This window comes from Rhinolophus ferrumequinum, chromosome 18, assembly GCF_004115265.2.
Source record: "Rhinolophus ferrumequinum isolate MPI-CBG mRhiFer1 chromosome 18, mRhiFer1_v1.p, whole genome shotgun sequence".
NCBI lineage: Eukaryota > Metazoa > Chordata > Mammalia > Chiroptera > Rhinolophidae > Rhinolophus > Rhinolophus ferrumequinum.
In genome coordinates this window covers 33,534,240-33,551,678 of record NC_046301.1, presented here as the reverse complement: position 1 = coordinate 33,551,678, position 17,439 = coordinate 33,534,240, and the positions used below count along the sequence as shown (strand labels likewise).

Below are 17,439 nucleotides of genomic sequence, written 5' to 3'. Positions count from 1 at the left end.
AAAGAAATCATGAAGAAGGTAGCAAAGGAAGTCCACTCTTAATTACTTTGGCCCAGAGGTGATGCACTTCACTTCTGCTCACCTTCTACTGGCAAGAAATATAGCCCCCTCTAAGTACAAAGGAGCTGGAAATTATAACCTGGCAGGAAGGTTACTATAAATTATAACCCAAGAATTGAGCATGGAAATTGGTGAGTCCTAGAACCATATCTCCCACAATAAGATAAGATGAAATTGGTGGGTGATCCATCAGTTTGGGTTATCTGTGTTAGGAGTTCACTTTTATCATGGATTTGGAAATATGTAGTTCCAAATGATTACTGTGTAACAAAGCACCGAAAAACTTAGCAATATAAAACAACCATTCTATTACGCTCATAGGTTGCATACGTCCTAAATTTAGAGAAGCCACAAAGGGGATGACTCATTTCTGCTTAATGACATATGGGGTCTCAGTTGGGTGTGACTCAACAGCTAGGAGCTGGAATCATTCAGAGAAATCTCCATTTACATGTCTGGCAATTATTTCTGCCTGTGGATTCAAACAACTGAGATTATTGACCCAAACATCTACACATGGCCTCTCCTGTGGCCCGGACTTTCTCACAGTGGGTCGCCTCAAGGAATTAGATTTCTTACATGGCAACTCAGAATTACAAAAACAAGTGTCCCGGAGGACAGTTGTTGCAAGCTACGTTGCCTTTCATGACCTAGACTCAGTCACTTTTGCTGAGTTTGCTGAGTTTTGTACTCACCTGGTATAAGAAGCCACAAGCCCACCTGAATTCAAGCAGAAGGAATGTAAACCCACCTCTCAATGGTGGGGTACAAAGATCACATAATCGAGGCACATAGGCAATGGGAAATATTGTGGCGTCCAATTTTGGAAAACACAATCTCCCACATATATTGTCTTAAAAATCACTGATTTTCAATATGGAAAGGACTTGGTACCTTGAAGAATAGGGGCCAGCAAACTATGGTCCACTGCCTGTGTTTGTAATGTTTTAGTGACATACAGCCACACCATTTCCTTATGGAAAGGTGCAGGAGAGACCATATGACTTGTAAAGCCTGATGTAGAGTGGCTTTAAAGTGGACCACTACAGACAAAGTATGCTGACTGTAATGGCACATTGATTAAAATGGTGAGCACAGGAGTCAGACTACTAGGATTCAAATCTCTATTCTGGATGTGGCCAGTTATGTGGCCTCGGGCAAGTTACTCAGCCACTCGACTGCCAATTTCTTACCTGTGTTATTGGGGAAGAAGTACAGTCTGCCATTGAGTTGTGCACATGAAATGAAAAAGGACATAGTAAGCATTCATAAATGCTAACTCTTGTTATTAGAATTACTTTGAAATATTAGCTAGGTCAACTGTCCATCCAGAGTTATGTGCTTGTCTCCAAAGTGTCACTGTCTACAGATTTCAGCAACAGTGATGCAGGAAGTCTCTTGAATCATCTTTAATCATTCTGTCTATTAAAAAGTTCTTCCTTCCCCCGAGCTGAAATCTCTTCATAGCTCTGTCCTATTAATCCTCTCTATCTCCTTGAGGTTCTACAGAACATCTCTTCCAAATATTAGGTTCTTCAAATATTTGAAAAGGGTATCTATGAGTTTTATGTTATTAAGATGACCCACCTGCAGTTCTTTTCATTGTTTCTCCTAAAACACAGTTTGCGTCCCTTTCCCACTTTGGTGATTCTCTGTAGAAAACAATATAAAGCATTTACTCAGAAATTAGCATAAGGCTTCAGGCAGGTAGAAAAGGCCCGTTACTCCCTAAATTGTCAATCTTCTGCCGGTGATGTGTGCTTTATGTTACTCAGTCTTTTTCCACCCCATCCTCTCTGGAAGAGTTGATTCTTTTAGATCTGAGACAAGTCCTTGTATTTACCCTTTTTATATTTAATCTCATATAGTTCCAGCCTCTCGAGATCTTTCTAGATGCGGGTACTATGGTTTAGAATGTTCACTGTTCACTGCACTTACCAGCTTTGTATCACCCACGCATACTTCTGATGTCTTGATCCAAAACATTAATAAATATCCCATCAAGTTGAAATTGATACCTTGAGTAGTCCTGAACTCATTTAGAACAAGTGAGTATTGTTTTAATAAGTGAATTGTTTTCCCCCTTGGACTTCCATTCACTCTAATCACTATTTGTCCACCAGCATTACATGGGGTGTCATTCCTCTTACTGAAAGAAGTTGGAAGCAAATGTTAATTAAGACATAAACATTTTCTTTCTGTTAATATTATACTTTAAAACAAACTGTGTATTTGTATTAGTCAGGGTTCTCCAGAGAAACAGAGCCAGTAGGATATGCAAATACAAAAAGAGAAAGATTTGTTTTACTGAATCAGCTCACACAATTGAGAAGACTTGGTAAATCCAAAATCTGTAAGGTAGGCCGGCAGGTTGAAGACCCAGGGAAGAGCTGCAGTTTAATCCAAAGTCAGCTGGTAGAATTCCTTCTTGCTTAGGGGAGGTCATTCTTTGTTCTTTTAAGGCCTTCAATTGATTACGTTCATTCCCATTATGGAGTGTTATCTGCTTTACTGAAAAGTCCACCCATTTAAATGTTAACATCATTCAAAAAAACATGCTTATAGAAACATTCAGAATAATGTTTGACCAATATCTGGGCACTATGGTGCAGGCAAGTTGATATAAAACTAACCATTGTAGTATCTCTTTTAATCTTTTTTGTAATAAAAATAGCTACAAATCTGGCCTATATGAAGCCTGAATTTTTGTTTTGGTAATTCATCCTTTTAGAGTAAATAGTCTCTTATATAAAACCATGATTAAGTGTGTATCTAAAGGGGTAGTCATGATAAAAAATATGACCAATTGATTTTTGTTTTTGTAAGTATAGCATTTTAACGCATAACTCTAGTGTAATATTTCTTTTATCCATATCACTAACCAATTATTTTCTCTACATAAGAAAAAAATCAAGGGTGGGGGCAATTAGAATTGCCACAATGATTTTTCAAATGAGCTTTACTGAAAACTTAAGAATGTAGATGTAACTTCAAGTATGGATATATCTGTGATTTTTAATTTATTCATCTATTTTAGAAATTCCATTTTTTATATTTTAAGTTTTTAAATTGATGCTTAAATTCCAATGTTACTCTTCAAAGGATTTCACAAGACTATCAAAATAAATATCTATATAAATAAGATATCTGAGCATTAAGTTTCAGTTAAATGTAGTAGCTGTGGAAAAATTCTACTAAAATAAAAAATAATGCCAACGTATAGTCTGTGGAAATTCAATTTTATTAACCTAGTATTTCGGTTCTATACTTTTATGAATCTAGATTTTTTTAAATGTGGTTTTCTTCTTGGATAGCCATTTATAATAAATAGAAATTATTGATTTAGAAACTTTAAGAGATATTAAGATTTTTTTTTTGAGTCTTGCTAGTAATTCCTTTTTTGTATGAAATTTTCTGTTCTTTTTTGTCATCCTTTTAAATTTCCTCTCTTTAGGTTTGGATGTGTGGAGGAGAAATGTTCGATGTCCCATGTTCTAGAGTTGGTCATATCTACAGGAAGTACGTCCCTTATAAAGTTCCATCTGGGACCAGCCTGGCAAGAGTGAGTAACTGGGGATCAGAATAGTTGGGCTTGATACGGCTTTCTGTAGCAGAGTACACAGCCTCACGCATGGTATAATTTAAGGCACAGTCTGAGAGAAACACCTAACTGAATAAAAACTTCCCCACTTGCCATTCCATTTGGCAGGCTTTAGCACGTAGCAAGTTTCTTTCTGTGTTTCTCAGAGTTTTATTGCCATTCTTTAAGGAAGTATTAACTATTATGCTAATTCTTGTTAGTACTTGTTTCAAAGCACTGCCTCATATATTCTGTTTAATCGGCATCATTACCTTCTGAGGTTGGTATTGTTATCTTTATTTTGTAAATAAGAAAACTGAGGCTTAGCAAGGTGACTTGTTCCTGCTCACAAGAAGAATAAACAGCAGATAAGGAGTTGAGGCCCAGGTCTTATGGAATGAAAGTCCAGTACTTTCCTCCCACATGGAATATGATAGGATCTCCCAAAGTCAGATAGAGAAAGGGGTAAATAGAAGACAGGGGAAGGTGGATGCCCAAACTCTGCCTTCTTCTCATTTGTAACTAGGACCAGCTCTGCCTAAAGTTTTACCCCAGCCTCAAAACTCCAAAATTGGGCCAAGTCCAAGATTTTTTTTGCAGACATTGTTTCAAATAAATCCTTTTTCTTAGATCAAATGCAAGGATGATTTTCTCTTCTGCCTTTTAGAATGTTTTTATACATGTTTGGGAGGACATAGTCGCAATACTTTCTTAAAACAATCCTGATCATTTCTGTCTGCCATGTTACTTTCTTCATAGCTGAATTAGTTTTATTCACCACAATATGTACCTGCTACTGCTCAGGTGCCAAATCTACAAAAAGGGTGTTTTACCACATTTCTTTGCACAACGCTAAACTAGGAATCGAATCCTAAATTACTCATTTTGGTTCTCTTTCTAGTTAGTCTACAATATATAACTATTTGAGTCTTTTATATAAAGCTCAATAAGCTCACATAACAAGCTTTCTTAAAATATAAACTAGTTTATCAGGACTCATTAGAATATCAATTCCACAAGGGCAGAGCTTTTTCTTTGTGCTATATTCTACAGTAGTCTCCCCTTATTCAGGGTTTCACTTTCCAAAGTTTCAGTTACCCACAGTCAACCATGGTTTGAAAATATTAAATGGAAAATTCCAGCAATGAACAATTCATAAGTTTTAAATTGTGTGCCATTCTGAGTAGCATGATAAAATCTTGTGCTGTCTTGTTCTGTGCCACTGGGGACGTGAATCATTTGTTTGTCCAGTTTGTCCACACTTATATGCTAACCCTACCCTCCACCCACATCCCACCTCCACCACCCTCACCACCCTACCCTGGGTTAGTCACTTAGTAGCTGTCTTGGTTATCAGATCGACTGTCATGGTATCACAATGCTTGTGTTCAAGTAGCCATTAGTTTACTTAATAATGGCCCCAAAGTGCAAGAGTAAGTGATGTTGGTAATTCGGATATGCCAAAGAGAATCCATCAAGTGTCTGTATGTATAGGAAAAACAAAGTATATATAGGGTTCGGTGCCGTCAATTATTTCAGGCATCAACTGGGGGTCTTAGAACACATACCCCCACAGATAAGGGGGACTACTGTACTATACTCCCAGCACCTAGAACAAGGCTTGGTACATACTCAACAAATATTTGTTGAAAGAATTAATCTGGAAAAACTATGACAGGCAATGCTGTATATAGGTTTAAGGTCTTACTAAAACTTAAACATTTTAATGACATAATAAATTTCTTACTTATGGTGAGTGTTTTGGGAGGATATAGGTTTCTTTCTTTTATTCCCTTTCTGAGATTATTTGTCAACAAAGTTAATTTTTCTTTATCTGCACCCATAATCTCTTTTATACCAGTTTGAGTTAATAAAGAAGTTACATTGCGTACTACTTAAAGGGAAAAAGTCATATTCCCTTCTCAAAATATTAATCAGACTTTAAAAACATACTCTATTAAGTAGCTGTAGAAATATACTATTTGAAAAAAAGAAGCCAATTACAAAATTATAAAGCAGTTAAAGAACTGCATCTTGGGTAAGGAAATATGATTTGAGTTAGTCAGAAGACTTAATACACATGAATCTGAGAACTCATTCAGGAAAACAACAAGAATTCACAAAAAAGGTAAATGATTGAAGAGCTTTGAGTACGTATCACAAATCCGCCATGTGGGTATCATAAATCATAGCAGTTAAAAATATCCCAAAGATAATAATGTTCTGTCACTTATCCCTTTCACTCACTCATATGTTCTCCAGCCTGTGCCCCAAACTGAATCATTCATTTGCAAGATGGATGGTGTGTGTTCTTGGTTTGTAGTTAAAAGTAGAATAAAGCTTGGGGGGAAAAGTTGTGCTGATCCAAAAGGGTTTATTTTCAAATAATAAAACTGTTCATATATGTTAGAGAAAGAAATTAAGTATTTTTTTAAGAACTGTCAAATGTAGGGAAACTATGGCTGGCACATAAAATTTCCAGCAAAAAGTGAGTATTCATTCAAATGAAAAAAAGTCCATAATTCAGATTTTTAATCTTTTCCACTTGAATTTTACTTCAGAACTCTTTTTTTTTTCCTAAATGGCTAAAGCAATCAGAAAGTCATAAATATTGAAGCTCAACTATCACTCTATGGAACATTTTATGATTTTTTAAATAAAAATGTATATGACAATGAAAAACAATTCTGATATTTTGTGGGAGAATCTCAACTACCAGCTATACTATACCTTATTATTAAATCATCAAAAATGATGAGAGACTTTAAAGACACTTCAAATGCAGGGCCATGTCTACTAAATAGGTAGTTCATCTTTCCAGCCTCACTAGGAGATGGAGGCAAAGATGGAGACTTGACTTGAAGGGTTCGTTTTCATATTTTACAAAGCTCATTCAATTCTTCAAAAATGTGCACGTTTCATTTATGTACCTATGTAAATTGAGGATTCCAGCACAATTCAAAAACATGCAAATACACACACGTGAACAGCCTTCAGCCCTTTTAACAAGATACCAGTGTGTTCTAGAAATAAATTAAAATAATTAGTTATTCAGTACCTTCTATTTACCTAGAAGTAACAGTCTTATTGGAAGAGTGAAGATATCACACATGAAACCGTTAGAGGACAATACAAGACAATAAATACTGGTCCAAATGTATTAGGTTGGTGCAAAAGTAATTGCGGTTTTTGCAGTTGTTTTTAACTTTTTAAACCACAATTACTTTTGCACCAAACTAATATTATAAAGATATGGATAGATAGAGGGAAGGGGTGGGGAAGGAAACCATAGCTGTTGAATTAAAAGCGGACCTTCAATGATACCTCAATTAAAAGAACAAAGTTCACAGAATAGTGGTTTCCAAACTCATAACCAGTGAGCAGAGCCACTTCCTAGCCCAGCTTTCACCCAGCCTCAGTGAACTGAGAAAAATAAGAATCACAAAGCTAAATCTATCCAATTTAATAACATATTTTTAATGCAGTGATTATAGACTTTTTTCAATTTATGACAATATAAAATAGCATATTTTTGCCCAAAATTAATTCCCTATTTGGCAAAAATAAATATTAGCATCTTTATGTCAATTCCCACAGAATGTAAAAAATCTGAGACACAGTGCCTTACAATTCAGCTTCTTCTGGGAATTAACAGTATTCACTTATCATAAATAAAACTAGGTATTTTACTGAGTTGGCTCAGGGTTCAATGTCAGCACTGGGCACAGCTGCGGTATCTTATCACCAGGAACAAACAGTCCCTCCGAGAAAGGGTGCTCATCTCTAGAGTTGTAGGGAGACCAGAAAGTTCCCTGGCCTGCAGTGACATTCATCCCTTTTTTGGAAGGAACTGACTGTCCTTTGTCACAGAAGAATGAGCAGCTACTCAGCAAAAGATGTACTGTGTCTTTTGCTGAGTGACACTTTGCACAGCCAGAGGTGGCTGAGTGACAGATGGGTAGAAGACTCTCCCAGGAGACCCTTCATTCCCACAGGTTGTGACATGAGCCAAAGCAGCAGCAATTGCTGGCACCTCACAGTCTCCCCTGTGAATGCCATTGTTTGGGGACAGTCAAAGACTTTGGACCTCAGACAGTTGTTCTAACAGCAGGCACATGACAGAAGAGCAGAGCAGTCACACCGCAGCTAACCACACCAGTGAATGTAGCACATCAGCAGTTCCCATGGGAACCACCTGGCCCGTGGGAGTTTCCCAGGAGGGTCTCATGAGCAGAGGACAGCCTTGCAGACTGTTAGTGGGGCACAGCTGCCCTCCCTACCCCTAAGGGGAGGACTACACAGGAGACAAAGCTGGAACCAGCCCTCACCCTAAGTCTGTAAGGGACAACAGAGAATATAAATCGGGGGATTGTATCCTTCTGTGTTTTGCCACTGCCTTAGTATTGATAACATTTTCTTTTTTAAAATTGTATGTGTTTTATGGCAACCACTATCCAAGTTTCAGGATAAGAGCTATAAAACCAAAGAAACCAAACCCCATAAGAATCCAGTTACACAGGATGGCCTATAATACTTGAAAATGTAACTCACATTAAAGGGGATAGAGGTGAAGTGTCAAGTGAGTAGAGCTGGGATTGGGAACCGAGGACTGTCTGTCCAAGGCTGAACCTTCCTGCCCTTATGGGAAGGCTTAGAATAAACAGGTGCAGCTGAGGCAGTCATGGCCAGGGCTCCAGCATGAGCAAAGTTCCAGGTAGGAAGCAGCAGGCACAGAGAGTAACAAAAGATTGTGTTTGAGACCTCTGGAGTTAAACTAGGATTGGGCTTTGGAGGCCGATTCTGGAGGACCCTGTATGTAGACCAGGCGCGTATACCTTTTTCTACAGACTGTAGCAAGGTACTCATGGTTTTTGAATAGCAAGTGCCAGGATTGAAACAGAAGACTAAAGTGGAAAGATCAACCAACAAGTAAATACTAAAAGGGAGAAAGACTAATGATAGTAACATTTTGAATGCAAGAAGCATTTGTAAAGAAAATTTCTTAAACTATTTTTTATTGATTTGCCACACTGCGCAAGGAGGAAGAGGTCAAATGTGACTATGAGGATTTCATCCCATTGTCTGAGAAAATAGTATCAAAACAAAAATAGGGACGTGAGGAAAGGGAAAGGGGAAGTTGCTGAGCTTGGTTTTAGATGAGGTGGCTTCTAAGTAACGGGTTTCCATGGGTTCAGGGAGAGCCAGATCTGGGAGACACACACAGACTTCCTGTCTAAAATTCCGAAAGCCCACCAAAAACAGATTTTGACAGATTTTATTTGCCAATTAATTTTCATTTCTGAAGAAAACATTTATCAAGCCACTGTACGAGGCCCCAGAAATATAAATGATGAACAAGATAAACACAAACCTTAACTTCTCATAACAAATGGCCCCAACTATGACAGTAAAGTAGACACAGTCCAGCGATCTGTATATAACAATCTGAACATCGTGAGCTTGAGAGAAGGGTTAAATAAAAATAAACTCACCATGGAATTAGATCTGTCTCTTATACAGTTTATTTATTTAGAAACTATTTTATGTAGATTATAATGTTATCATTGGGATTATGATTTAACAGAAGAGGAAGTATATCTCGTAGACAACATATAGCATTGTTTACTAGGTATCATGATATATGTTCTGTAGTAACAGATTATATTTAGTGATCCTATAGGCTATACTATAAGCTATATACAAGTTACCAATGGTTTTGATTTTATTTATTTACTTAGCATTTCTTAGCAGAAGGCAGTGACCTTTGAAGATTTCCTATGGTTATTATACTTCATGGGCATGAAGGCTAAATCTGAGGTCCAAGGGCGAATGGCTGCTTTGCCTCCATAAGCTGTGAAATTACTTCTTAACATATTTACCAAGGTGCCTTTCTTCCAGTGTCATATCCCTGGGGGCATCCAGCCCTACTGACTCCATGGCTCATCTCAGAATCTTGGAATAGGTGGGTGTGGAAGAAGGTGTGGAAGGGAGGAGGCAGTAGGGGAAGAGGGGCATTTCAGTGTCAAACCAGCCGACCCCACGGTAATCAATGAGTGCTTACTCACTGTTCACCATAGTGTCAGCTATCCCGGTCTGAAGTAGCTGAAAGAAACAGAACACAATATCTGAGATACACAGCTCTCCCTTTTTTATGTCAGAAAAAATCTATCGGTTGAGGAAAACCATTAACAAGACCAAAATGACTAGTTTGATATTGGAAAATAAAATCACCAACAAGACTGTCAAGTATGGTGATGAATGGAAAATCTACATCCTACAAATTGACCTTTCTCCCCTGATGACTGTAAATCAGTTTACTCCTATAAAACTGCCCGGCAAATAAGAGCTGTAGTAACAACCTTAGCCATCAATAGCAGCCAGCACATCTTTCTACTGCTCTTAAAACTATAGAGTTCAGATGCTTTATTTGAAACTATCATTGAGTTCAGGGACATAGCAGCCTATCATGGGCTTTCTCCCAAAAAGCAGGAAATGATGGATTCTTCCCAAAAGACTCAGCCAGCATAAATGGCTAGGCTTTTTGTGCAGGTGCAATTCCTCTGAAAACAATAACTATTTCTAATTCTTCCATACAATATAACCAAAAGTGTATTGTTGGGGGAGGAAGAAACTTTCCTCTACCCTCAAGGTTCTTTTGGCTGGACTAATAATTAAATCTACATGGCAATGATTAACAAGAGAAATTAACCGAATTTAATTGCATATGCCTGTAAGAAACCCCACATACGTGAGAGTCAGAAACCCCACATCATGAGAGGTTCAGAGACAGAAAGGGAAAATGAGGTATATATAGTATTCTGAGCTAAGGATCACTTTGGGCCTTCACAGGGAGGAAGATCATTGCAGGATGATAAGAAGAGCAGATATTCAGTAATTAAAAGTTTGCTATACATAGGTTACAAAAAGCTGTTTCTGGTAATAACTCTTATCATGGACAAGGCCCCTAATTTAAATTCTTTAAGGGAGAGGAAAATTTCTTCTGAGACTGCAGTGTCTCGACTGTCTTCAGTTCAAAATAATTCACATGCCACAGTGGCACACTTGGGGAGACCTGTGCTGAACCCCTACAAGGGCAATAAGGCTATCCAGTATTTGTGGCAAGAACTAAAGAGGGTTCACATATTACAGTCAAGTGTGTGTTTCTCTTCCTTCTTGGCCGTATTTTAAAATATAATATCTTCCATTTGGATGGAACTTTTTATTTAAGAAATTCAAGCATCTCCCATTAATAATATTTTCTTATTCTTCATGAGAGCCTCCCTAAAAATCAATCATGTTTATTATGTGACAATAATGATTTAATAAATCATTAAGATACGATGAGTCCAGTGCATGTGATGAAGGTAAAGGTCATCTCTAACCTCAACAAAGGCTCAGGCTGGAGAAATTCTTCAAAAGATATTTATCAGGCACCTACTATGTGCCAGGTAGAAATGCACAGGGCATGCTACACATCCTAAGCCAATGACATGGGGCTTTTCTTATTAGATAAAGTCATCCCTTTGTAATAGCATGTCACCTCTCCCAAGGACATTCCCCACACTGGAGATGAGTTTCGGTACACAGCACTGGCAGAGCACTCATACTCACCCTTCAGTCGTGTCCCTTTTTTGAACACTGGGCATTTTGTGTCTCTCTTGCATATGAGGAAAATAAAGCAAAGGAAAACTATTCTCTCTACCAAGGGCCTTGAGAGAAGAGATGAAAAAACACAAAACCCAAATTAATTTCCCACTGCTTGCTCCTTTCCAGTTGCTCCCTTAATTTCTAACCCAGTGGTATCAGAATTTTTTAAAATATGTATCCATATACGTTTTATCTGTGTCTTTAACAAATAACAGCATCACACATTGTGTTTTCAATTTTTAAACAATATGGAGGTAAAGCACAGAATTTTCATACCAGACATAATATCACCGACAAGTACAGTCTCTTGCCATTTGGAAGTAGCATGGAAAAAAATATGTGAGGTTAAGACAACAGCATCACTTTAAAACTCAGCAATTTCCCATAAAACTTCTCAAAACTAACTTTCAGTTTGGCTTCCTCCTATTTATTTGCTCTTTTTCCCCAAAAATCCCACAGATGCTATCTTCTTCCCAACATTAAAGCCTTTTGCTCAATTTAATTGTTTCAAATATTCCACAGTGCTTTCCCAAGTTCCAGCTCAGCTATGACTTGCGAATCAATTATGTGATGCTTTCTAGTGTGCACAACAGAGCCTGTAATTGAGTTAGGCAATTCCCAAATTAGGGAAATAGTATTCAACACTCCTCTATCTAGTGAGGACCAACAATTCACATTAGTTTTTTTGTTAAGCCTGTTGGAAGATTTTAGAGTAAATATAATATTTACATAATGATCCTACTTATTTACATGATTATTATTCGCTGCCATGATTAATCATTATTTTCACTTTGCCATCCTTAATGAAATTAAAATGGGATTTATTTTTCCTTTCCTAGGGTACTTTTTCCAGTCTGCTTTTGGTTACCTTTTCCCTACCTAAAGCCCCTTGGCACTTTATGGTGTTATTTAGCATTTGTATAGCTTTCTTTTTTCAAAGCACTTTTGGGCAACAGACTATGGGGTGAGCTCTATCTGTGGGCTATCGGGAATTTTAATTGTGTTTTTATCATTATCCCCTTTAGAAGTGAGCATTTTCCAGCACTCACAACCCCACTGGAGCCTGGGAAAGGAGAAAGCTTGCTTAGGCAAAATAGGGTCCTTCTGCTACAAAATTAAGCTGCTGATACTTAAGCAAATTAAAATATTTCAGCATGCCATAATCTCAATAACCATACACTCAACTCTTCCAAGAGGAAGGAGTGCTGGTCACTTTTATAACTCTGCCTTTCAGGACCCCAATTGGATGATGAAGCCACAGAAGCCCCTGGATAGGAGGGACTCATTTTGGAGAATTCACAGTATTACCATTAGATGTGTAAATGCACAGTGACACTGTGCTCCAGGCCTCTGCTATTTCGTTTCCATTCTAGTCACCCTTGTTTCTAATACTTTATTAGTTCCTAGCAAGAGTTCAATTTTCAACTCAGCCCAAGTATAGCTCCTTTTTGATGTTCTTTAAGGTAGAGAAAACAGTTCCACTTGATATTGATACTCTGTAAACCGGGAAATGGTCAAAAAAAACAAATGGCACCTCTGGGGTGTTTAGATGCTTTTGCTCTAATTCTGAAAAGAATTTATAAAAATAAGTTTTCCCAGATTGCCTAAACTTTGAACAGGTGTAATTTCAACCTGAGGATCTTGCCTGAGCTATTAAAAAATATGGATTTTTGTTTTTGCCTGTTTTGAAAGGAGGGAAAATAAAACTGGGTCTATTAATAACTAATGGGATAAGTGGTGTAACACCATTTAGTTCAACCACAGTTTGTTTGAATGCTTGAAGTTCTTGTGAGGGAACAAAGAAATTGATATGCTCTTTGGCTGAAGGTTAGAAAATGCTGGTTGTAATTTATAAAAACAAAAAAATGTATTAATCATAATCTACAAATAAGACCATACTGTCTCTTAGACGCAAGTTGTGATAGCTGATCCACCATTGGCTGGATTGCCAGAAATACACGCCCAGGTATCTCCAGACATCCACAAAAAGCTTCCTCCCATGTGCTCACATACCCATTAGTCAGCTGCAGCACCCACTCTGCACAACCCATGATTTGCTTTTTCTGCTTGTGCCTGTGAAGCCACTGGGGAAACCCCACCACCGCCAGCACCATTCACACTAAGAGCCTTTAATTATAGCTCCTGGAGCTGTCTCTGGAGAAACCAGTGCTTCCATTCTCAAAGCGCCAGAACTTCTCTGAGTCCTGGAGAGACTCAGACAGGATCTCCTACGTACTTGTGGGCCATACATCCTCACTTGAACACAGGAGACCTCTGTTTAGATTGGATTGCCTTTAACAATTCCAGCAGCTTCTGGTCACCTCCTCTTTCTCAGAATTTCAGGAAACCAATCATTGAAGAGAATTCCATCATTTTCACATCCTCACTCCCAGCCAAATATAGTCTTAAGGATGAAAAAAATAAAACAAGACAAAAAACGGAAAGCATATTTTCAGTTTGGCCTATCATCCTAATTTTTGCTGCTGGGCTAGGTCACAAAGGTATTGCAGCCTCCACCCTTATCTCTCAGATGGCTTGCTTTAGGGGAAGCTGACCACTGCGTGTCATGTTCATAATGACACTCAAGCAGCCCTGTAGAGAGGCCAATATGGGGAGGACTGAGTCCTCCTGACAATAGCAAACCCCAATTGCCAGACATGTGAGTGAGCCACCTTGGGAGATCTTTCATCCCCATTCAAGGCTTCAGATGACTGTATCCTCAGCCAAAATCTGACTGAATCTCATGAGAAATACAAACCAGATTATCCAGCTAAATCACTCCTAAATTGCCAACACACAAAAACTGTGAAAGATTGAAAAAAAAATGTTTAGTATTGTTTTAAGCCACTCCATTGTGGAGTAATTTGTAATGTATCAATGGATAAGTACTACAGCTGTTTCCGTTTAATAGTCCTCCAGCAGCAACCTTCTGCCTAATTTTATCTTAAGAGACATGATTACCTTAGGTGGCCCATTTGAAGCTTAAAAATTAGACGAGCTTGTGCATCAAAGGATACTATCAACAGGTATCAACAGAGTGAAAAGGCAACTCACAGAACGGGAGAAAGTATTTGCAAATCATATATCTGATAAGGGGTTAATATCCAGAATATTTAAAGAACTCCTACAAGTAAAAAAAGAAAGAAAGAGAGAGAGAGAGAGAGAGAGAGAGGAGGAGAGAGAGAGAGGGAGGGAGGGAGGGAGGGAGGGAGGGAGGGAGGGAAGGGAAGAAAGAAAGAACCTGATTTTAAAATGCACCAAAGGACTTGAATAGACTTGTCTCCAAAGAAGATATACAAATGGGCGATAAGCACATGAAAAGATTCTCAATCTCATGAATCATCAGGGAATGCGAACTAAAGCCACCGTGAAGTGCCACTTTACACCCATTAAAATGGCTATTTAAAAAAAAATGATGAATATTGGAAAGGACAGAGAAATTGAAGCCCTTGTGCATAGTGGATGTGTTGAACGATGCAGCCACTATGGAAAACAGTATGGATGTTCCTCAAAAAATTAAAAATACAGAAATTTCACTTCTGGGTATATGCAAAAAATAATTGAAAACAGAGACTCAAACAGATAGTTGTACACACATGTTTATAATAGTAGTCAAAATGTTAGAAGCAACCCAAGTGTTGCCTGACAGTTAAATGGATAAGCAAAATGTGGTGTGTATATAGATGTGTGTGTGTATATATATGTGTGTGTGTGTATGTGTGTATATATATATGTGTGTGTGTGTGTGTGTGAGTGTATATATATATATACATATATATAATTAAAGTATTATTCAGCCTTAAAAAGAAAGGAAATACTGACACATGGTTCAAAATGGATGAACCTTAAAGACATTATACTCAGTGAAATAAGCCAGTTCAAAAGGACAAATACTGTATGATTCCACTTATATGAGATATCTAGAACCGTCAAATTCATACAGACAGAAAGTAGAATGGGGTTGCTAGGGACTGAGGGAAGGAGGCATGGGGGTTATTGTCTAATGCATCTGGAGTTTCAGTGTAGGGAGCCATCTTCCTCCTCTTTATCACAAGCACGTTCCTTGTTTCCATCAATAAATGTGCCCTCACTAAGTTCCCTGGTTGCATATCTACAGTCTCTCAGATGCCTGCGATGTTGACATTTCCATGGTCAGTTATTTCTTCTAGAAATTCTATTTGAATTTCACTTCCGGCATTATCACTTATCGTTTTTTTGCTGCTCTTCCATCTTTGTTGGTCAATTCTCTCTTTTCAGTTATCCATTTCTGTAAAATGTCATGTGGATTTATCTATGGGAAACAAGGTTGCAATACAACTGTGCTTTGCTGCCTGAGTGTGAACTGAAGAACAGATGTGCAATGACCCATCACCCACAGACTGAAAGCAGTGATGGGCTTGGTCATTGATCATGCTATGCAGCTGTTACCGACACAGTGATTTGTGGCCCAAAGAGCTAACAGCAACATTTGTTCTTTACGCAATTGCTCACAGTTAATACGCCATAGTAACTGAAATCTGAACTGTGTTGTGGGGAGTATGCGAATGTTCTTAACGCCACTGAACTGTACATTTACAAGTGGTTAAAAGGCAAATTTTATGCTAGTATATATTTTACTACAATAAAAAATTAAGTAAACTGTTTTTAAAATTTATCTAGAAATGCAGAGGACCTAGAAGAGCCAAAACAACTTTGATAAAGAACAAAGTTGGAGGACTTACATTACTTGATTTCAAAACATTAAAAAGTTATAATAATCAAAATAGTACGTAGATGTTGGCAACAAATGGATCAGGGAAGAGAATAAAGAGTCCAGAAATAATTCTTGCATATGGTCAAACATTTCTAGGGCAAAAACATGAAGAAAAACTGTGAGGTTAGGCAAAGACTTCTTAAATATGACACCATTAGCACTTACCCCTGGAGAAAAAAACTGATAAATTGAACTCCATCAAAAGTAAGACCTCCTGCTCTTCGATGAGTATTGTGAAGAGGATAAAAAGATAAGACATGAACTGGGAAAAAATATTTACAAATCACACTTCTGACAAAGGACTTGTATCCAGAATATATAAAGAATTCTTAAAATTCAATAATACCTTTTTAAATGGGCAAAATACTTTTAAACAGATACTTCACTAAAGAAGATAGATATATAATAAATAATTACGTGAAAAGCTGCTTAACATAATTAATTATTAGAAACATGTAAATTAAAGCCATACGATACCACCACACACTTTTATAATGGCAAAAATGGCAAAACTGAAAAAGATTGACCATGCTGTGTGTTGGAGAGACAGGTTGTAATATAGCTGGAATATTCATACACTGTTAACAGGAATGTAAAATGATACAACCACTTAGGAAAATAGTTTAGCAGTTTCACTAAAAGTTATACTACCTAGCTAGCATTTGACCCAGCACTCCATTTCGAGATGTATATCCAAATAAATGAAAGTAAATGTCTGTACAAAGACTTGTACGAGACTGTTCATAGCAGTTTTATTCGTAATAGCCCCTAACTAGGAACAACCCAAATGTCCATCAAGAGGTAAATGGATCAATAAATTGTGGTATATCCATAGTATGGAATACAATAAAAAGGAATACATGGAAGTCCATGGATAAACCTCAAAATGATTACGCTGAGTGAAAAAAGCCAGACAAAAAGAGCACATATTCTATGATTCTATTTATATCAAATTCTAGAAAGTGCAAACTGAATTATAGTAACAAAAAGTAAATCAGTATACAACACCTAGAGTTCACCGTAATGTAAACTGTGAACTTTGGGTGATTATGATGTTAAAGTAGATTCATAAATTGTAACAAAGGCACTGCTCTGGTGGGAAATGTTGATACTGGGGGAGACTGCATATGTGAGGGCAAAGAGTAGATGGAAAATCTCTATACCTGCCCTTCAGTTTTGCTGTGAACCTAAAACTCCTCCAAAAAATAAAATCTTAATAAAAAAAAAATTAAAAAAAAAAAATACATCAGTGGTTGCCTGAGGTTCGTAGAAGTGCCAAAGAAGAGATGTGGAAAGGGATGTCAAAGAGGCACACGGCTGATGGATATGTTGATTATTTTAATTTTGGTGATGGTTTCACTAATACATACATGTGTCAAAATCTACCTAACTGTACACT

The 17,439-nt window shown here is 37.5% G+C and overlaps 1 protein-coding gene across 1 annotated transcript in view; it reads left to right on the top strand.

Moving 5' to 3' along the window:
* The window catches only part of GALNTL6 (polypeptide N-acetylgalactosaminyltransferase like 6), a 560,225-nt gene that overhangs the window by 482,724 nt on the left and 60,062 nt on the right, over window positions 1-17,439 (top strand). Inside the window, exon 6 of the mRNA XM_033135418.1 lies at window positions 3,515-3,622. Within this exon, the coding sequence (XP_032991309.1) occupies window positions 3,515-3,622 (108 nt within the window). The remainder of the gene's footprint in view (window positions 1-3,514; window positions 3,623-17,439) is intronic.